Source organism: Dermacentor variabilis, chromosome 7 (genome assembly GCF_050947875.1).
Source record: "Dermacentor variabilis isolate Ectoservices chromosome 7, ASM5094787v1, whole genome shotgun sequence".
Taxonomy (NCBI): Eukaryota; Metazoa; Arthropoda; class Arachnida; order Ixodida; family Ixodidae; genus Dermacentor; species Dermacentor variabilis.
The window spans coordinates 177223813-177245617 of record NC_134574.1 but is presented as its reverse complement, the minus strand read 5'-3'; the positions used below and the strand labels follow the sequence as shown (position 1 = coordinate 177245617).

The 21805-nt window shown below is 50.7% G+C and overlaps 1 protein-coding gene across 3 annotated transcripts in view; it reads left to right on the top strand.

Moving 5' to 3' along the window:
* LOC142588541 (uncharacterized) overlaps positions 1-21805 on the top strand; it is a 206306-nt gene that overhangs the window by 46311 nt on the left and 138190 nt on the right. For 2 of the 3 annotated variants that reach the window (XM_075700381.1, XM_075700382.1), the window contains exon 3: positions 14728-14910. The exons of the other annotated variant lie outside the window; for it this stretch is intronic. In XM_075700381.1, the coding sequence (XP_075556496.1) occupies positions 14728-14910 (183 nt within the window). The remainder of the gene's footprint in view (positions 1-14727; positions 14911-21805) is intronic. 3 annotated transcript variants of the gene reach the window in all.

Genomic DNA, 21805 nt, shown 5'->3' with positions numbered 1-21805 from the left:
AGAATAGGACAGCCAGGATGATGCTGACAAAGCCAGGTGATCTACCCTAGACGAAGACGGGGCGCCCGTCCCGAGTGAGGACGCACATAACACGACACAAGCACAATAGCACACTGAGAGAGTTGCACCTTTACAGCCACGACCTCTTGCCACGCAGTGCACCATGTCACCATAGGTATAGCTGTCTTAACGAGGGAAGTACGAACATATATAGCTGCTTTGCCTGGTTTACCACCTGACAGACACGCACGGCGATCTGGGATGGAAGGTGTTGCGTAGCTAGTATAAACCCCGAGATTCGAGGAAGAGAGTTCTGCTCCTGCAGGAGGAACGCCCAAGCTCGAAGTGAGCCCAAGCGAATGCGTTCTCGGAGCTCACCAACCTTGTTAGCGAGACCCCGACAGTTCCATTGAATTACATATGAAGGCGGGTTGGAGGCCATTGTGGTAGCCATCATAATAAGTGCTCCGCAAGAGTGGCAGTTAGGGCCTGTAACTGTTGCACAACATAACGCAGAAGCGATGCCGGGTCGGAGGCGAGTTTCGGCGCAGTTTCACGCAGAGACGCAATAGCTGACGCCGGCACTGGTGAATGACATTTATGAGGCGTTTGTGCCGCCGATGACTTATATGTTGTCGACGAAGTGTTCGCAGTGACAAGGCGGTTGCGGCGAGAGTTGAGTTTGGATAATTCAGTTTGAAATCTTTCGATGTTGCGATCGATGTCACCCAATTCCTTCTGAAGATCCTCCTGGGCAGTTGTAGACGCACGATGCCTGTGACGAGTCCGGCTAGTAACATCGCTGTAAGTTGCCTGATGAGTAGATACCCCCTTAGATGATGAAAGGTCATCTTCCTCGATGGCTTCATCCTCTTCTGTTAGCGGAGCGAAGCGGTTGGGAGTCACCAACAGGTCATGGGTATGTGGAGTAGGGTGAAAAGTGCGAACGCCGCGTTTACTTTTGTGAGCCTCACGTTTCGTTGGGCAAGCGCGATCCGTTATTGAGTGGTCATTGGATTTGCATAGACCACATCGGAATGCTTGGGAGGTGTTTGGCTCATTTGTCTGCACCGGAGCCGGGTTGGGGCACGATGCACGCATGTGGCCTTGTTGTAGGCACTGGTAACAGTATACTACGCTTGGGCGGTATGAACGAGGTCGAAGGACGCAACCATTGTAGATGAACCGTTTGGGTGGGGTAGCCGGTCCTGAAACTGTTACCAGGCATGTGCGACCACGTCCTAGGTAGCGGGCTAGCAGCACTTGATGAGTGTCACAAGTCAAAGTATCACGTAGAGTTTCCGGCGGTTCGTCGGGATCGACCCCTCTTACCACGTAGCGAGAGATGTCCGTGCCAGAGAGCAGGGATGCTTGAACGGGCAAGACGCGTCCATTGGGAAGGGTGATTGCTGTCTATGTGCACAGGGCACACACTTTCCCTAAGGATGACACCCACACCGACACCGTGTTGGAGGCCCGGTGATATGTGTAGCCTGAGAAGCCCGTCGCGGTGACGCAAGAAGCGAGCGTTTTCTGAAGGGTCGTCGTAGGGATGCCTTCTATGTTGTAGCCTTCCTTTGGACAGATGGTAACTTTGTACGATCCAGGGGGGCTGTTAGATGGGCGTTCCGGGAGAGAGTCTGGATTCAGCAGACACGGACGCTTCTGGACAGTAGCAACTGACGAGGCAAGCACTGGAGACGCGCCCGGTGATGCAGCGTTGCACAGAGACGCCTGTGTTCGCGGGTCCCCTACCTCGTCTTCCATCGTCTCTTCGTTGGTGGCGGTAACCGACTCAGCAGCAGGAGTAGTCGTCATGATCTCCACAGCTACTGCTGCCGCAGCTGCTCTTTCTTGCGTGGCGTTATTGCGCCTTGGCGGGATCGCTGTTCACGCGATGAGGCGGCTAAGCCTAAACCATTCTGACTCACTTTAGGCGACGCTGTCCTGCCCCCGGGAGCATCCCGGGGGCCGTCGATGGCTCGGTTCGATGCCACAGGTGGACTGGCTACGAGGAGCGGCCAGAGGTGGCGGAATTTCACAGTTACAAAGGGAAAAGGCACTTCAAAAGCCGGAGCTGCAGGAACACACGTCCGACGAAATCAAGCGCTTGCAGCGCCCTCATATGGCTGCAGTTAAAACAAATCGGCCGATCATCTGCCGTCCGCCATTCAGCCGGATTCCGCGAGTGAGGATAGAACCATTGTTCTTGGGCGAGGCGGCGACCTAATGCGAAAGTCAGGTGTCCGAGAATGAGCAACGGTGCAGGCGGCGAAACCCAAGCTGCCGAGTTCCTCCCGCACAATGGACTGGGCCAGGAAAACAACCAACACGTTAAAATCGCCGTGGACGGTGTTGGGAAGGAAGGAAGGAAGGAAGGAAGGAAAACTATTTGGTCCTGCAAGTAGTGATAATTAATCACTAAGAGGGCCGCTCTCACGTCGGGACCGGAAGGCCAAGCCTCACGGCCACGTCGTGAGCCTGCTGGACAGCCCAGAATTGTTCATCCAGGTCAGGGCTGCGAAGTGCAGCCTCCCACCTGGACGCATCCTTGATCGCCGAGTCTTCAATTCTTTCGCAAGACCAGAGCTTGTGTTCGAGCGTGGCTAAAGCACCACAATCTTGGCAATAAGGCTCTGTATACGTCTCTGGATAAAACATGTTCAGTCTCCTTTGGCGAGGATAAGTACTAGTCTGTAGTAAGCGTAATGTAAGTGCCTGAGCCCTGTTTAGTTTAGGATGCGGCACACTGTAAACCCTGCGATTAAGAAGGTAATACTTCGTGATTTCATTGTATGTGGAAGGGGAGTCTCTGTTCTCGGGGAGTACCGCCACGCCGTTGAGCGGGGCAGAGCGGAGGGTAAGATCTCGCGCTGCCTCATGAGCGGACTCATTGAGATTCGGAGGGGCTCCCTCGGTCATACCAAGGTGAGCAGGGAACCAACATAAGTAGTGTTGAGAGATCTGACATGTCTGCATAACTTTAAAAGCAACCTTAGCCACCGAGCCCTTCTCAAAGGCCCTAACGGCCGACTTTGAACCGCTATATACAGAAGGCCTGCGCCTGTCAACCAAGGCGAGCGCAATAGCCGCTTGCTCCGCGACCTCTGGCCTATCAGTCCGAACGGTAGCAGCGTTAACGAGACTGCCCTCATTGTCCACGACTACTATGGTAAACACCTTTCTCTCCTCGTTAAAAGAATCATCGACGAAGCCAACCTTCTGATTCTCATTCCGAATGAGTCTCAGTAGGCAAGCTCCCCTGGCCTTTCTTCTACCAACATTTCGCTCCGGATGCATGTTCCTGGGAACAGGCTTGACGTTATTCCGATTACGGACCTTCACGGGAATAACGACATGAAGCTGCGAAATCTTCTCCTGAGGAACACCTAACTCTCAGAATCGGCCGACCCGTGCTAGTCGTAGAGAGACGCACCATCTGCGTCCTCTCCTGAGCCTCGGCTATCTCATCCAAGGTATTATGAATTCCCAGCTGGAGAAGTCGGTCGGTGCTGGTGCACATTGGCACTCCCAACACTTTCTTCGTGATCTTCCTAATCTGCGTGTCAAGCTTCTCCTTCTCCGATGGTTTCCACTTGTGCGTGGCCGCCACATAAGTAAAGTGACACAATACAAATGCGTGCATAAGGCTAATGAGGCTATCCTCCTTGAACCCCGTCTGCCTGTTGGCCACCCTCTTCACTAGGCGTACCGCATTTTCTGTCTTCTGGATCGTCAGCGTGTTGGCGCCGTTCGACTCAATAATCATCCCCAGAACCCTCATCTTATCAACCCTAGGTATGAGATCGCCATTTCTTGTACGAAGCTGAATGCTCAGCTGGTCCACGGGGATCCATCCCCTTGACTTGCGTCCCCTTCTAGTGGGACTGTACAGCAACAGCTCCGACTTGGAGGGGGAGCACATTAACCCCGTCGGGTCCAAATAATTCTCAATTACATCTACTGCCTCCTGCAGAACACTTTCGATATAGCCCTCACTACCACCGGGACACCATATGGTCACGTCATCTGCATACATGGTGTGCCTAATCCCCTCAATCTCCAAGAGCTTCTTGGTCAATCCGACCATGGCCAGATTGAACAATGTGGGCGAGATGACGGCCCCTTGAGGAGTGCCCCTGTCTCCAAGATTTAACATCTTTGACTCCAGTTCCGCAACCTTCAAGGTAGCCTTCCTGCCTGACAGGAAGGACCTGACATAATCATGTGTGATGACCCTAATATGGGGACAAAGGTTCGTGTACTCAAAAGGTTCTGATGGTTCTCTTAGGCGGAGCCTCCGAGAAACCAATTGAGGACAAAGCCGTTCGTTTCGAACACACACACAAACGTTTAATGGAACTAAAGAAGGCTAAAAAATAAATAGAAGAAAATAGCAAACATAAAAGAAACACTCAAATACACATCAAGACACACATCTGAGGCTAGTATGGAGCTAAGTAGTGCGCGAGTCCGGGCTTGCCACGACGGCAGGGATACATAACAGTCTCGAAGCGGCGACGCTGCGACAAGCTGGTGAAAGGAGTGGCGCCGGTCTCACCAAAGGTCGTGGTCTAAGTTAGTTGACCGGGCGACCGGAGCTGGCCAGCTCTGTCTCGGAGAAGTAAACCAGGCGGCTTGGTGGCACGAGCAGACGGCGGCGGCGTTCTGGCCGGGCAGCTGGGTGTAGAGCTCGGGCCCGTAGCCCGACTGCTCTTGTCCTGCCCACGGGCACAGAAGCTCGAACGCCGGCCTCGGGCAGCCGGCGGCACGACAGACGGGGCGGCGTTCTGGCTGGGTAGCTGGCGTAGAACTCGGTCCCGTAGCCCGACTCTTCTCGTCGTACCCTCGAGCACAGAAGCTCACCGGCCTTGAGGAGCTGGCGGCACGCTCGGGTAGACGGGCGACGCACAGGAACAGGTTGGCAGGAGGCCCCGGTCGGGTGAAGTCATGGTGGCTCGGGTCCGGAGCCCGACGGCCCGTCTTCAACGCCCGCTCCGGTGGTTGACCTCCTCCTGCCGTCGCTTCCTGGAACTCTCCTGGCGTCTCCCCTGCGTCTCCTCTCTTCTGCCAGCGCACCACGGTTTTTCTTCTTTCTGGCCGATTAGGCATTCTCCGATTGGCTGCCTGATGCCCCGTGGTTCTACTTAATTGGTTTGCTTTTGTTCTTTTAGTTGTTTTTCTTGCGCCGCGCGTTCACGTGCCGGACGCTCTACGGCGTTGTCGTTTTTCACCTTCCAGCACGGAATTTGCCTCGGCGCGCGCACTCTCGACTCTCGCAGACGGTGTCCGGGCGCCACTTGCTAGACCGCTTGCACATACAACACGAGTGCATTCCAGAGGAGACATGCAGGCTTCCGGAGCTCTGGCGTCACAAGCTCTGGGTCCCTCCACTCCGGCGCAACATGAACACGCAGACACATGAAGGCAGACGAAAGGCGCGCGCTCGGGCTCTCGAACACCAATATGGATTAAAGCAGGGTGTATACTACGTTGATGTGGCAGGGCCGTCGCCCACTGGATTCTACACGGCTGCCGTAGTTCACCAGGACCAACGAGTTAACGTACTTTCCTACCGCGCTTTCAACTCCGCGCAGGCCGAGGAGGTTGCTATAGCACTTGCCGCCTCGGACCCGAATTCGAAGGTAATCATCACAGATTCGCGCAGAGCCTGTGAGCACTATCTGGCGGGCGAGGTATCACCTTTAGCCTACCGCATTTTACAGCGAGCCGTGAGGGAATCGGACCCCTCACCCAAACGCATTATTTGGACTCCGGGCCACCAGGGCCTTAGAGGTAACGAGGATGCGGACGCGGCCGCCCGAGCGCTTACCCACCGGGCACCTCAACCAGACTCTTCCGGCTCAGAGGTTAGACAACCGCTTCTACGGTTCAGGGAAATTCTGGCAGACTATTGCGAACGTCATCGGCTTTTCCCGGTCCCTGCTAAGGGCCTGAGTAAGGCCGATGAACAAACACTGCGGCGCCTGCAGACAAACACCCTGCTGTGTCCTGCAATAGCAAAAATTTTGACCCAAAAGTTGATGGGCGATGCCCTCACTGTGGGGAAGTCTCCGATAACTTTCACATAGCGTGGGCATGTCAGATGAATCCGTCCCTTCCCCCCAACCCTTCCTCCACTAGAGAGGCATGGGAGGCAGCCCTACTCAATTGCTCGGCGCTGGAGTCCCAAAGGGCTCTAGTCCAACGGGCGCGGGTAGCAGCTTTGTCCAGTGGGGTCCCAGACTAAGGACTCCACCTATGTAAAGGGCCATGTTTGGCCTGCAAACTCTCAATCCGTTGAATAAACGTTTTTCATCATAATCATCATCCTTGTCGTCTGCTCCTGACCGTCCCGATCACCGCACCATGTCGCGCACCACACATGACATCATGAAAGCGCGCGCCGAGGCCAAGATCCGAAATGGACTTAAGAATATAAGAGTGCCGAACGTTGTCAAAAGCCTTCTCCAGGTCCAGCCCTAGGATGGCCTTAACGCCCCTTCCATCTCCATCAATGACCTGATGCTTGATGAGCTTCATTGTGCGTTGAGTCGACAACCCGGCCCTAAAACCAATCATAGTGTGGGGGTCCTGGTTCTCCTCAAGGTACCTTGTAAGCCGATTAAGCACCGCATGCTCGGCTACCTTGCCCACACACGAAGTGAGCGAAACAGGCCTTAAGTTATCAATGCTCGGGACTTTGCCAGCCTTGGGAGTCAGCACCGTGAGAGCTGTCTTCCACTGCTCCGGAACCACCCCGTCTCTCCACATAGCGTTAACCTCCCCGGTAAGGTACTTGATTGACCTATCGTCCAGATTTTTCAAAAGCTTGTCCGAAATCCCGTCCGCTCCGGGAGCCCACTTGCTCTTAAGGTTATGCAAAACCGTGCGTACCTCTTCCACAGAAAAGTCCTCATCTAGGGAAAAGTTGTCCTCTCCCGTGTAGGCCTGCTCCGTCAGAAAAGCATCCGGGTCCGCAATAGGAAGGTATTTGCTGGCCAGCTTTTCAACCAGCTCTTCCTCCGAGGCAGACCCCACTGCTTCGTGTACAGCTCTAGCAAGGACGTGCCCCTGACTAACCCTCGTATTGGAGTCGTTCAGCAAATGCTTAAGCAAGCCCCACGACCTCCCGTTGCGCACCTGCTCGTCCACCGAGTTGCATACCTCATCCCACTGTTGCCTAGACAAAAGCTTACAGTGCTCCTCAATCAGCTTATTCAGCTCGGAAATCTTTTTACGCAGCCTGCGATTAAGCCTCTGCCCCTTCCACCTAGCCAGCATAGACCGCTTGGCTTCAATCAGATGGGCCAGCCTGCTATCAACACTATCCACCTCCAAATCCGTAGTGATCTCATTCGTAGCCTCCTTTACATCCTCCCTCACCTGGGTGACCCAATCCTCCAGGGACGGCCGGTACAGGCCTTCGAATTCCTTCCCCTTTCTCCTCTCTCCTCCCGGATCATCCGAAACTTATCCCAGTCTATAAACGTTAACGTCCTAGGGCGCCTACCCTCAACCTCAAAAACGACTTGGTTAATATAATGATCACTACCTAGGTCTTCGGCAAGATTGCACCAACTAGGCTTGGCTGCGTTCTTTACAAAGCAGAGGTCAGGGGTAGTATCCCTACACGTCGACGTCCCTATACGTGTCGGAAAGGCAGGGTCAGTGACCAGCGTAAGGTCAAACTCCGCAGCGTTCTGCCAAAGGTCTCTCCCTTTTACTGTGTCATGCTTGTAACCCCACACGTGATACGGAGCATTAAAATCCCCAGCCACGATCAGCGGATGGTCCCCGGCAAGCTTGGAAGCCTTCTGCAGAAGCAGCTTGAATCTCTGCACCCTGTCCCTCGGGGCACTATACACGTTCAGAATAAACACGCTTTTCTTGTTCACCCAGTTAGGAATCACCTCAATCATGACATATTCCAGGGAACTTAAAGGTATCTTGAGATCATGGATCACATGCGTCCGTTTGCTATCCAACAGAATGCAGGTCCCCCGAGCTTTGGATCCGCCGAAGACGGTTCGGTAGCCCGTCAGAGAAACTTCTTACGTCATTGTCTCCTGCAGTAGAATAGCCTGCGGCCTACCCTTACACGCGCGAATATACTGCTGTAGAGGCGCCCGTTTACGAGTATACCCCCTACAGTTCCATTGCTACACACAAAAAGCCTCATTTTGTCGCGCCATGTTGAAGCAGTTGCTGCGAGCCATCTTGCTGAACCTGAGACTTCCCTGTCGAGGAACCAGCCGACTGAGATCCGGACCTAAGAAGGGGAGAGGCACTCAGACTGGATTTGTTTTCGAACACCTCTATTCTACATTGCAGCTCCTTGAACCTCCCATCAATCGAGCCGAGCGACTCTGTGAGACACGTATTCAGCTGCGCCAGACCATCATTGACCTGCTTAACACTATCTACAACACTCGACAGCATCTCCTTCACCTCAGATCTCAACTTCCTCGACGCGGGCTCCGCCTCATGAGTCATCGCCTTCCTCTTTGAGGGGCGCGACCCACTAGCCTCACCTACATCAGCAAAATCCATGCTCTCTATGGGCTCAGGCATTGCCCTCTCGGCCGGTGCAGGTCCTGCCACACCCTTAAGGGCCGAGATTTCTGCCCTAAGCAGCTTCACCATTTCTCTCAACTCTGCGTTTTCCTGTTCTAGCCTTTTGAATCTCGCCTCATTCTTGCTTTGCTCTGGCCTTACCACTCTAGGCATCTCCGTTCGAGCACTTGTGCTCTCCGTCCAGGTAGTACCACTTGCCGCTCCATTGGGGCCCATTCCTTGTAGACCCTGCAAAACACCACTCTTGCGCACACCCTGTCCCGCAGTCCCGTTGGGGCCACGCGAAGTCTCAGTTCCCAACTGTCCGTCCAGTCCGAAGCGCACCTTAGACGCCGATGTGCTCCCAGACCGGCCACCGGAGCGGCTGCGAGATGCTCTACCTGGTCTCCTTGATCTTGATCTTGAACGTCGACGCCCACGATCTTGTCCTTGCCCGCTCTCCAGCGTCTTCCACAACGTCGGGAACTGGCTGTCGTCGTACCTGAAGCCTCCCTTCTCTTCGTCCTCCGCCTTGATGTCCGCCATAGCCCGCTCAAAACGACTGCGCCGGACCACATATGGGGTAAGGAACCACTGCTGGCACTCCTTGGCAGCCGTGATATGCTCTCCCCCACACAGTTCACACTTGGGCGTACACCGGTGGGCCTCACTGGGATTGGTTGAACCGCAGCCCTTGCAAACCACTTTTTCCGGCGAGGCGCAGACGTCAGCGCGATGCCCCAGCTTTCCACAAGCATAACAAACATCAATCTGCTTGCGGTAAAGCGTGCACCTAACCAGGGCGTTACCATAACGATCGTAGTTGGGCACCTTGTATCCATCGAAGGCGATGATGACCGTACCCGACTTCTTGATGCGTTTTGCCGCCAGGGCCAAGGGATTACGCGGGTTGACAATCTTGCGACTGAGCGCTTCGGGTCCCTCGCTGAGAGGAACATTTCTTATGATTCCCTTGCACGTTTCATGCGGCGCCGCACGATATGCCGCAGCTTCATGCATGCGCCCAGCAATGCATAAATCCTTGATCCTCACGTACTTCGCAGCATTTTCTTCTTCCGGCGTGCTAACCACCACAATATTCTGCTGATAATTGGGGCAGATCGTGTCCGCTTCTCGCTTTACCTCGTCTAGGCAAGCAGCAGCCGCGATTGCATTAGCCACCGTGGCCGCACCAGCTTTAGCAATATTCAGACCTCCCCTAATCCTGACGATAATCTTGATATCATTTTTCGACAGCGGAGGCATTTTACCGCGAAGGATGATACCCTTCTTGACGCTAGCAGGCGAGTTGTGACTCACTCTGCCGTGCTTGGGTCCCGGCCCGCCGTTAGGGCTAACAGCGTTGCCGCCGTATGATAGCCTTGGCTTGGTCGTAGAATTCCTCTGGGTGTTAATTTTCCAGCCAGCATCCTCCGAAACGTCTTCCGGAGCAATATCTTCGCCTTCCACAGCGTATTCCATCATGACAAAAGCGTCAAGCGGCCGGGGAGCCGGCGCGGCCCACGAGCACGGCGGGTTCGGCGTTAAGGGTTAACACCTCCGGCGGCGTAGTCTAGACGAGAAAGGCCGTAAAATCAAGTACAGTCCACTCACTGGAAAAAGCCCTATATCCCGGTATACCGTGTAACTTCGCGAATCCGCTTAGCACAGAATTAGGCACCAAAGAGAGAAAAATCCGGTCAAAACTGCCCATAAAGCGGGAGCCGACGCGGACACGTCTCACTACTTGTAGTGGGGCAAGAGCATCCCCCGGTGTTGGGAAGAGCAGGGGCAATTGCTTCGATTTTCCGATAGACGATTCGTGTAAGTTCCGACGACGGGACAACTGGATACGAAGCCTGTCCGTCCTCGCATGATGATGTTAGAGCCGTGTTCGGTAGCCGAGCGAATGTCCTCGCAATACGCCGGCTTTGGGCCTGCTTAAAACGCCGTCATTCTTCAATATAATGGGGAAATCTGGAATAGAAGAACAGAAGTCGGGAAATCGTGACGGCGCACTTGGGACTAATTTTGCTCACTCATCTTGTTCTGTAGATAGGCGCACCCGGAACGTATGTTCCTTTTGTCCCCTTTATCTACAGGAAAACCTTGCGCGGGCTATGTCCATCTAATGCGCTTTGGCGGATCTGTGCGGCCAGCATATGCTGTTGTCAATTACGTAAATCATTTTTGCTTGACGTGTCAGTGCGTAGATAATAAGGGGAGATCTCAACGGTATACCACGCCAGTGACCTGCTTTTCAAGATGACAGTCATGCCCTTCACGAATGATCAGAAGGCTAAAATGTTCATGGCTCTGCGGGCGGCGCATGGTGACATTAGGAAGGCAACCAAGCTATTCCGGATGCGGCATTGCGAAGGACGCCCTAGTCCGTCAACAATACATGCACCCGTACCATGTACGTACATCTTCATCAAAAACTTGAAGAGTGAGATATTGAAAACAGACTTGACATTGCCAATTGGATTTTCAAGAAATGTGAAGCAGAACCGGGCTTTCTCACTCGCGTGCTTGGGACGGATAAGGCTAATTTCTCCGGAAACGCACAAGTTAATCTTCACAATGTGTGCTAGTGGAGTGATAGTAATCCCCAGTGGCTGGCACAAACACGACACCAATACCAGCGGTCGTTTATTGTGTCGTGCGGTATTTTTGATGGCAACATCATCGGACCCATCTCTTTTGACAACACTCTAACGACGCAAGGCTACCTCAACGACATACTCGAGGGCCCCCGTGAACCACGTCTGTTGCAACGTTCCACTTGCGCTCCTTCGGAACATCTGGTTTCAACCCGATGGTGCTCCTGCGCATAGTCAGTCTAGAACGTGGCTCGACAAGCTTTTTCCTGGACAGTGGATTGTCCGGCATAGAGTGTACTGTACCCTGGCCTTCAAGGTCGTCGGACATGACACCGCTGGACTTCTTGTGGGGCTACGTGAAAGACCGCGTGCATAGCAGCGAAGCTACCGCGCCGGACGCCCTAAAGACAAAAATAAGCAGAGTCTGCCGCGTAATTGCAACGTCGTTGGTCAAAACTGCAACAGCACAATTGTTCGAAAGAAGCAAGTACTGTATTGCTTCAGATGGTGACCTGTTTGAGCACGTGCTATAAGTGGCAGCGGAAAATAACCACTCGAAACTGGTGTAAAACGTGACTGTTTAACGCACCTTCATGATGTCACCTTATCCTTACATAAAAAGAAAGCTTGCGACAGTGACAGAAATAGGTAAAATACTGCTTTGTTTTGGCTCTTTCCCGGAGTTGAAGAGACAGAAAGTCTCATTGTTGAAGAAAAATTCGTCCTGGTCCGGGACCAGGACGAATTTTGCTTCAACAATGAGGCTTTTCTTTCGAGGAACCCGTATGGGTTTCCTTTGTAGCAATTGCTACGAACGGGTGGATGTCTGATTTTCCCTTTATTCATTACTTCTCCACCTTGCGGGTTTCCGCAGAACTACTACGTCAGATAGAAAGTGTAAATGGCTGAACCAGTTGCACTTTTGGATGTTTCTTTGTGGGCGGCCGAGACGCCTTACGTGCTTTCGGTTTATTTTTTATTGAAATAAATTCTTGAGTAGCTCTTTTCTGTTTTTCCGAGAACTGCTTTTTCTTCTTTTTTCGTGCTCTTTCGCGCAATGTTTTTTTTTAAACATTGGTTGACTTTCTTTTGTAGCTTTGTTTCATAGTACGCGAAGGTAGAGCTATCCCGAGTGCCTGATGATCGAGCAAAACATTCTTGCGTCCGCAGATGCTGACGCTTATCGCACCACGCTATAGTTAGGTTATATACGAGCCTTATACGATGCGGCGATAAACGAATGCAGCTGTATATCTTTTAGAGGTTGCTTGGAGGCGCTCGAGCAGCACGCGAGCGCGCATCTATTACGTACTTCGCGGGCTTTTGTTTTTTCTTGAAAAAAGCGACCAGGCACAATTCATCACAAAATAGATGCTTGATTCGGAGGTTATTTAAGGTGCCCTACAACTTTGTAATTGACATGTTTGCGATTCAGGCATTAATTAAAATGTTCGCTAATTAAAAGCAATAAATTAATACTTCGTGATGAAAAAATACTGGCTCCAAGTACACACGGCTGCCGTTACTGTGCAGTCGGTACGACTGCCCTAGAGGTCTTGCGCTTTTTTAAAATATTGGTCCAACTGGCTCACCTGGTATATTTGGCAGGAGTGTCGCAGATTGGAAAGGCGACGCGATAAACCCTTTTATACCTTTCCATCGCGTGTGCCACAATGCCCTCTGGAGCTCCCTAGGCGTCGCCACAGTAGCCTCTTGACGGCCGTAATTACTCGTGATCCCCCCAAAACCTTACAGAAACTGCAGCGCTTACCTTTGTACTAACGTGTAACAGTGCAGAGGGGAGGTAGATAAGATGGCATAGTGGAGGTAGGGAGAGGAGGCAAATGGGTAGAACCGACGCAGTCATGAAAAGGGTGAATAACAGCCTTGCCAATCTTCGCTCGCACCTCCTATAGATGGGTGCAAAGCGAGAGAGGGAAATGGAGGCGTAACAAGGAAAGGAAAAGCCACCACTATACTCGGCAGCGGTTGCCGACTAGCTGTATAAATTTAAACTCAACGTACGGCACGTTACGTTTCTACTATTTCTGAAAAATAAACAATGTGCAACTTTGTGCGGACAACTGACGCAGACCGTGCAGACGCAAAGCGTCATGAAATGCTGTAGCGTCTGGGCGACACTGCGAAAGGGGCACGTCAAATCAACACTTTTGATGCCCGTCGTGGTGTAGCTTCGCGGCTATGGCGTAGCGCTCGAGTTTTCGGGTTCCGCCGCTACGGCGTGCAGGATAGTCCGATTGTGCTTTTGGAACGTAATTCAGTGAATGTTTAACATTTCTGCCACCATGCGAGGTGCCGGCTGAGGCAATGACCATGCTAATCTTCTCGGAGGTTATGAACGGCGCACAACAAACATCTAACACACCTCACGCCTCAAGCATACATATCTCACTGTGTGTTCTGCGTACTGCGCAGACAAACAACATGGGTGCACGCAAGGCAACGTTTAGCATCAGCTCGCCACTCCCGCATTGCACTAAACACAGAAGAAAACGTCCGCCGTCAACATCATTGGTAATTTTCGTCAATCCCAGCAAAAAGCAGAGAAAGCTTCGCTTACATCTATTTCGACAGCGCGTGGGATACGCGTGACTTTTATTTCGATAATTATATGGACACGCCAGGCGCATTTCTGCCGTCGCCGTGAGGTTCCGTATAAAGCCCAAGGGCGATAAGCTCTTCGCGCCACGTCGTGTGCTGTATGGGCGAGTGCGGCTCAATCTCGCATGCGCAAGCGAGGAAGGCGTGCCGCAAGCGCGCCCTCTACTGTCGCGCGCGAGGCACGAGGGTGAGGCAAGGGAGGGGGGCGTTCTTCTCCGGCAGTGCGAGCGCCGAATCTTGAAAGCGATCTGTGACGTGGCCAAAGTGTGCGCCCGCGGGGGCCTCATCTTCACAGCGATCTGCTGTTTGCAGAGTGCGCGTAGTGCCGGTAGCCTCGTATGCGCTGTACTTACAACGTTTTGTTCGCGTTGAAGCGAGATATACACGAAGGTCAATTGGCTCGCTGCTGCTGCCGCGATTCCTCACTCTAGCATATTGACAGCTAGTTTCCGCGCTCATCGCGCGAAATGCGCTCATGTTTACCCGTGCGCACGTGCTTGTTAACCGCACTGGTTAATTTAGTTAAGATACATTGGCGCGCTAGATGGTTTGAATTCATGATGGAATGTTTAATTGTGATTGAACAAAGACGTAGAAACAGACATGCACACAGAGACAGCGCTGTCTCTGTGCGGCTCTTTTCTTTCTACGTCCTCGATCAGTCGCACCACGTTAAATCATTGTTAATTTAGTTAGTAAGCAAATGTTTACAAGTTAATACGGCCGATAAAGCTACTATCCTTACTTCGTATAGCCATCTACTAATTTGCTATCGCAATCGGTGCTTCGCCTTTCGGGCGAAACTGCGACTTTTTTTGTGAATCAGTGTATCAGTGTATTTAATCGATTGACTAAGTGATTTATTTATATGGGCGGACTTGGTTACAGAGGTCCGTCAGTGTACAGGCTTCTGGACTCAACAGAGGCCTTTCTCGCTGTCTCGCAGCGCCAGTGACGCAAAGACCTGGTAAGGATGGAGAGGAGGGAAACGGATGGCCAGCGGTGGCCGACCGGGAGTGCCACACGGACCACCAATGCCACCGCGGTTACTGCTGGCACGGCACATGCTCCTGCAAAGACGGCTTCGTCAAGGAGCGAAGCTTTTCTGGAAGCTGGAGCTGCGTCCACAGTAAGAATCCAATGCAAAGGCGGCGGCTGACAAGTGGAAACACACTGGGATAAAGATTGATGGACAAGGATAAGGTACCTTCGACAGGCTGGTCGACGTTTCGATAGGTGAACCTAACTTCGTCAAAGGCTGCCTCGTCATCCTTGGCGTATTGGCTCAGCAGGCCAGTAGGGTGACGTCACATGGTTTCCCTGTCCGTGGCGATACTACGTGACTTAACTCTACTAACCCGTTAGAGCTAACCCACCCATGATTACAAGGCCACATTTGACCAAAATATGTCGACCCATCGAAATGTCGGTGAGCCTTTCTGAGGCATGCTACTCCCTGTTAATCCAACATCCGCATTAGCTCGATGCAAGTGCTCTCTTCTACAGCGATAGCCATTGATGTGGGTACGCTTGTTTTGATATCCCGCCGTTGTTATACTCCCCGCTTTCGTATCTGGAATCCTAAAGTAATTTCCCAAAAAAATTTACATAGAAAGGCAACTTATCATCGTACCGCGATCATTCCGAATTACGACTCACCGATTGGCAGTCAAAGTTTTACCTCGCGGCCGCTCTACCAGTGCGACAGCAGGGGAGAATACTGATCCTAGAGAGCGCGATTGCGCCAGCGGTTGCCAGGTTGGCTAATGCCCGCTGAGCATCTGTATACTGAATAGAGATGGCGTCCGCGCTTCTTTCGTGTTCTAGCACAGTACCTTTCCCATTTCGGAGGTGGTTCTAAATTAAATTTTCTTCTTCTACATGCAATGACAACGATAGTGCCTGTCTACATCGTCAACATTAGATTTATTCTTCTAGCGCTCGGCTTCTTCCCATCTGTACTGGATGCCGCTGACGTCTTATTTTCTGTCTTCTAAGGATAGCGTGAGGCCTATTAAGGGTGCAGTCAAAATATATATTTCAGGAAAGCCGCCAAACGGACCCAGCAGTAAGAAGCTGAAGGATTGCTTTAGTAGAGATCAGTGGGTCAATACGGGAGTGTTATAAGATGTTCGAGGAATAAAAGCCTCGTCTTTCTACTTCACCACCCCGAGGCGCAACTTCTTTTACTTCTGGAGAGGAGATCGCTCGCTCTCACCTGCGAATAAACAGGCACCGCGCGAAACAGTCTAAGACTCAGGTCCGCCCCATTAACTTAGTGCCTGTGGCTGGTTGTAACTTAGTAACTTGGTTGTGGCAGTGTAATTTGCCACAACCACCCGATGGTCTGGTTCGCTCGTTGGTAGTACTCTTATTTGGCACGTATTGCCCGTGATTCGTCCAGAGAGCTCCGTAGCTGTAGTTTTTACTATTTATTTTATTTGTAAAGTACCCTACAAAGGTCCTACATGGGTCATTGAGTGAGGGGGTTAGGGATGGTCGATTAATTTTTTTATAGCGCAGCTTTTGGCGCCAGTTACCGCGTTTCGCGTCGCCGTCGGTCTCGCCATTGTGCGTCGCCGTAACCAGGGGCCAGCGCGCTCTCCTGGCGCTATCTCTGGCGCACGGCGCGAGCCTTGCTCTCCCCTTGTCCGCCTCCATGGTGGATCGCGTGTTCTCGCCCATACTCTCGCCCCCTTCCTCCGCGCAGTGCAGTTGCGGTGACTCGAAAGACAGTTATAGCGTTTCGTCCCCTTACTTCTACTTCCCACCCCAACCTTGTGCGGCCACATTGAGGCCTGTCTTTGAGAGAATGAGTCTGTAACACCCTACTCAATACCCCTGTTCTCCACCCGTTTCCTCATCCCACCTCAGAAGAAACATTAAATAATTATCGCTAATCTCCTCCCCGCCCGCCTATCCGCGGCGGTGACCCACTATAATATGGAGCGATGGCACGTCGCCGGAGCGCCGGCTCGATAGCGGCGGATCGCGGTGGGCGCTGCCCAATCCGACACGCAGAACCGCCTATGCGGTTGCCTGTTGTCGAAATAAGGCAGCAGCTGCGTTCAAAGATCGCATTACCAAGAAGCGTAATCGTCGGCCAATTTTTTTTGTTCGATTAACCAATAACCGTTCATCATTTTAGCCTTTAATCGATTAATCGCTTTCGGTGCAGGTTTTTCATCGTATGCAATTGATTAAACGAAATTTTTGCCGGGCACTTCGAAAAGGTTGAAACAGAGTTATCTACTTTTGTAGCACCCAATCTTAATGCTTCAGAGGTGAAACCAAGTTAGAAATACGAATGTATAAAGCTTCATAAGAAACAATCTAATTTCTTAACGACTAAATAGAGTTGGCACGAGTGGCCTTCGAAAAGATAAACACCATATAAGTTCTAAAATGGCGCTTAAAGCAGAATTAAACAAGATGCATGTCACTAGTGAATCCTTATACGTCAAACTTAAAGAAGAAATAAAGAAAACGGCAAATTCAAAAGGTGAAGTCCGAATAAAACATGCAAGAAATTGCAGTATGCACACGAGAAAAGAAAATAATAGTTTAGAATATTAAGCTACATGTTCCTTTATACAGAGCGAAGGAACGCCAATTTGCTTTGATGTTTAGGTGAAACCGACACCTTCTTGGATGGACACACAACCAGCATGCGAGAATAGACGCTCCGAAGCTACAGATTTGCTGGAATCGACATGAACTCCATTGCTATGTCAAATACATACTACATACAAACCGGCGCGAGTGCTGTATCACGTCTTTAGTTGCCTGGGAGTGACACGACAGTCAGCGACTGGGTTGCTATAGTAAGCCTTGCAGTGCGCGGGCATTTCAAGCCTCCGGCATCGGGCAGTGTGGTGGCGTGTTCGGTATTAGAAAATAGAGGGGAAGCGCTCGGCGAAACATCAGTCGACAGTCGCTATACCACAGCCTCACAGTTACTTCTCGCGCACCGCCATTGTAGTATGAGTTCAAAAATTTCGCGCCACTCCTGTCAAACTCTCGAAAACGATTAATCGAACAGGCCTGATCGATTAAGTCGGTCAAATGAAAGTTGGCCATTGATGAAGATTAATCGTTCCGCGGGATATTTTTACTCGATTAATCGATTAATCATTGATCGATATTACCAACACTAAAGGGGTTGTTACGTCTCAAGACGAGCAAGGGTCTTATTTAGACGATTAGCACGAGGCAACCGCACCCATTCATCAGCGCCTACCCCGAAGTAAACGCAGCGTTGACACCGACGGTTGACGGGTCCACAAGAGGTCCCTCTACCAGCACCTGACGACCTTAACTAATGATGAAAAGGCCAGTGCCCAATGCTACCGTGGGAACGGCTTCGACCTTGGATTCCCAGATTGCTACGCGCTTGCTAAACATGCAGGGGCATATTTAGCACCATCGGATGTGGAGTTCGGCGGGACGGTGCGATATCATGGGCGACATATTGCAACCGATTCGACGATTGTGATTGGCCAGGATACAGTCATCAGATTCCTTAGTCTAGTCGACTAGGAAAGACTGCGGTATTATAAAAGGAAGACCTTTCGTCCGAGTAAGGGCTGACGAGTCCCGATGCAAACTCAGACGTTTCATATGCTCCTGCATGAAGTCGGTTTCCATATCTGGAGCAAGTGTAACTAAAGTAAAATAAACCCTTTTTCCTTCATTCCTACTGCCGGACGTACTCATCGAAGGGCTACGTGGATTCCTGGCCCAAACGCCACCTCGAGCCGCAACAAACTGGTTGGCAACGTTGAGATCAAGAAGGTAGTCTTCATAATCTGGCATCGACGGACCTGGGAACCTTCGCAAACTCGAGGTAAACTGCGGACGGAAGAGCGACTTCTGCGGATCCGGGATCAGCAGACCTCTTCTTCGTGGCTCAGGGAAGCACAACCATCGCAGTAACAAAGTTGAGTCTTGGACGACTCGAGGAAATTTCAAGGAAGAGCAGCAGAAGGCAGTCCTTACGATCTGGAATCGGCGGACCTGGGAACGCGGCTCCGAGAGACACGAGCTTCGCAAGCTCGAGGTTGGGCAAGTGCTTGAGCGACTACGATTTGCCGGACGGTACGGACAGAGTTCCATCGGGCGATCAGCTGTAATTGATCGCCACTGGGTGTGCGGTCGATAAAGGGAAGTTATGGTCCGCTGTCGGAGAAGCATGGATATTACAGTGGTAAAAAAAGAGGAGCTGTTGCTCTTGGCAGCAGAGCTCGCTATGGATATTAACCATAAGTTGAAGAAGCCCGAAATTCGTACTGCAATTGACGAAGTGTGCTTCGATGAGAACGAGATCACGGATGCCTGGGAAAAGATATATCGCGAGCGGGAAAAAAAAACAGCGGAATAGAAGGAGCGCGAGAAGGAAGAGAAGGAGCGCGAGAGGAAAGAAAGAGAGGAAGGAAATGAGAGGCAGGAAAAGTAGGATAAAATGCAGGCAGAAATTGAGCTCGCAAAAATACGACTAGAGCAAGCGAGATTAGCGCAGGGCGGATGCGGCGCTGCCACAAACGGACAGCGTGGAAATGACGAGTTCGCTTCAGCCATACTAAACAGGCGATGGCGTCGGTCTCTACCTGATTAATTTTGAATGCATTTGTGAGAAGCAATCATTTCAACAGGACACATGGCTGGAGCGGTTGCTTGAGTTGCTGCTGGGAGAAGCCTCGCAAGTCGTAGCCCGACTGAGCGCAGCCGACGCTGGCGTGTACAGTTGAGTTAAGAGGAAGCTTTAGCTCGGGGGCTCCTATCTAAATACATGTAAAAGGAGAATTCGTTTTTCTCGGCAACCACTGCACCAAATTTGACGAGGTTTGTTGCATTTAAAAGACAAACTTAAAATCTAGTGACTGTTTGTTTCGAATTTTTGAGTTAGATTGTCAATTTTTTATTAAAAATTGGCAAAAATCGGAAACTTTTCAGAAAACGAAACTATCTAGTTTACAACACTGTAACTTAACCACTAAAAATGATAATACAATTCTGTGAATTGCATCTAATAGTACATCTAAAGCGGACAAAATTGATATATTACACATGAATATAAAAAAATTTAATAATAGAGAAATACAACTTTTGCAAAACCATTGTAACCAACGTAACAAATTACGTAAGATGTAAAATGACATACTGAATTTGTCCGCTTTGAATGATCTAATGGATGCCGTTTACAGAACCGCGATATCGGCTCTTGATGCAGAGCTATGTATTTATAAACTTCGTGCTTCTATTTTTTTCAAACGGTGAAATATATGAAAATCGTTTTAAGAAAATTCAAGCCCTAAATCGAAATTCCTCTTCCGACAGTCACTAGAATTTAACTTTCTCTTTTAAATGCGACAAATTTCATCAAAATCGGTCCAGGGGTTATCTCAGAAAAACGTTTTTGCGTTTTACATGTATTTGAATAGGCCGCGTCGGAGTTGGGCCCGAGCTAAAGCTTCCTCTTAAGTCAAGTTTGCTCGCAAAATACCGGCTCTCCTCAGAGGAATTCCGAAGGATATTTTCAGAGGAAAGAAAGCAGCCTAATGAAAGGTTTGTCGAGTTTGCGTGTTGCCGGAAGGAAAATTTTGCAGAGTGGTTGAAAGGAGCAAGGGCGGATAACGTCAGTAAACTGGCCGATTTAATCTGCTTACAGCAGTTTGACGAGACTTGACAGATAACGTGCGCCTTTCGGCTAATGACAAGCAGGAAGGTGTGTCTTAAAGACTGCAGCACAGCTGAGTATGTGGCAAGTCGCGCCTTCAGACCACAGAGCAGTAGCGCACAATACGATCAAAGGCACTTCCCCACGGCGACAATCTTGGCCTCGGGGGCAGCAAACTACAAAGAAAGAGGACGGCTAGCTCCGGGGAAGTACTTCAACCGGAGGAGGAAATATTTCCGATTTCCCCGACAGAAATTCAGAAAAAGGGTCAGGCGTGGTGTTACGACGCTGAACGCGGGGCAAAGAAAGACGATGAAACAGCCAGCTCCGGGAAAGTAGTTCAACCCATAGACTTTCAGATTAGTATAACTAGAGGGAAATCTGGCGCTGCGATCGTTCAACCATCATGAGAATGATTGGAAGTACAGGCTATGGATTGGCATTCTGTTGACTGGAAAACTAGTCTACAAGTATTTTTTGGCAGTTTTGCTCTCGCTCCAAGCGCAATTGCTATAACGTGCAGTAGGACAGTGCAGCGCAAAGCTCTCTGCCTTTGTTCTGTTGCTCGAAGTGGCGATAGCGCACTAGGCCAGCGGCTGGGGCGATGTTCGTGTCGCGGTGTGGTGTCGAAGCCCTGACGAGAAAGCGACGGCATCGTAAACGTTGAAAGAACGTGTTTTGGCCGTTTGGACCTTGGTTTGTTAAGTGTGTTAGTTTGGCGCTGTAGCGTTACGTGCTTTATGAAACTTCAGAATGTTAAGAAGAAGGCACTACTGATACAAGACAGACAGTTGTAGTTCTAGTAGCTTGACAATCAAATTTTATTGAGGGCATCATTATGCATTGCTCGTTTATGTGCTCATTGAAATGCGTGCTTTAGGATTTTAGAACACAAAATTAGCCGTGGTAGGCAAGGTTGCTGCTTCCTGGCTGTAGTCTAGTGTCGCAAAATGGGTAAGTGCAAAGCCATGCCATAACGCTTCGGAAGCGGCACATCAATCTAAAATATAATGAAGCATACTCATAGGAGACCACAAACGTCCTAGCTATCATTGCAGCAGATGTACTTAAAAGTACTTGAAGACGTTCAGCAATCGTGACAGCCGACGCAGCCTTTCGAAAGAGCGGGAGAGTTCGCAAGTGCCTGTCATCTGCGAGAAATGTCTCGCCATCGCAGCGAGCAGGCGTCGTAGCAGAAACATGTAGCATTCCTCTCATGGGAGCAGCACTTCCTCACAATACAAAACTTTTACTTTCATAAATACTTGATGAGTATTTTTATATAAGTACATGCACGGTTGTTATTGCTGTCGTAAAAATAAATAAATAATTATTCTCTGGCGTGAAA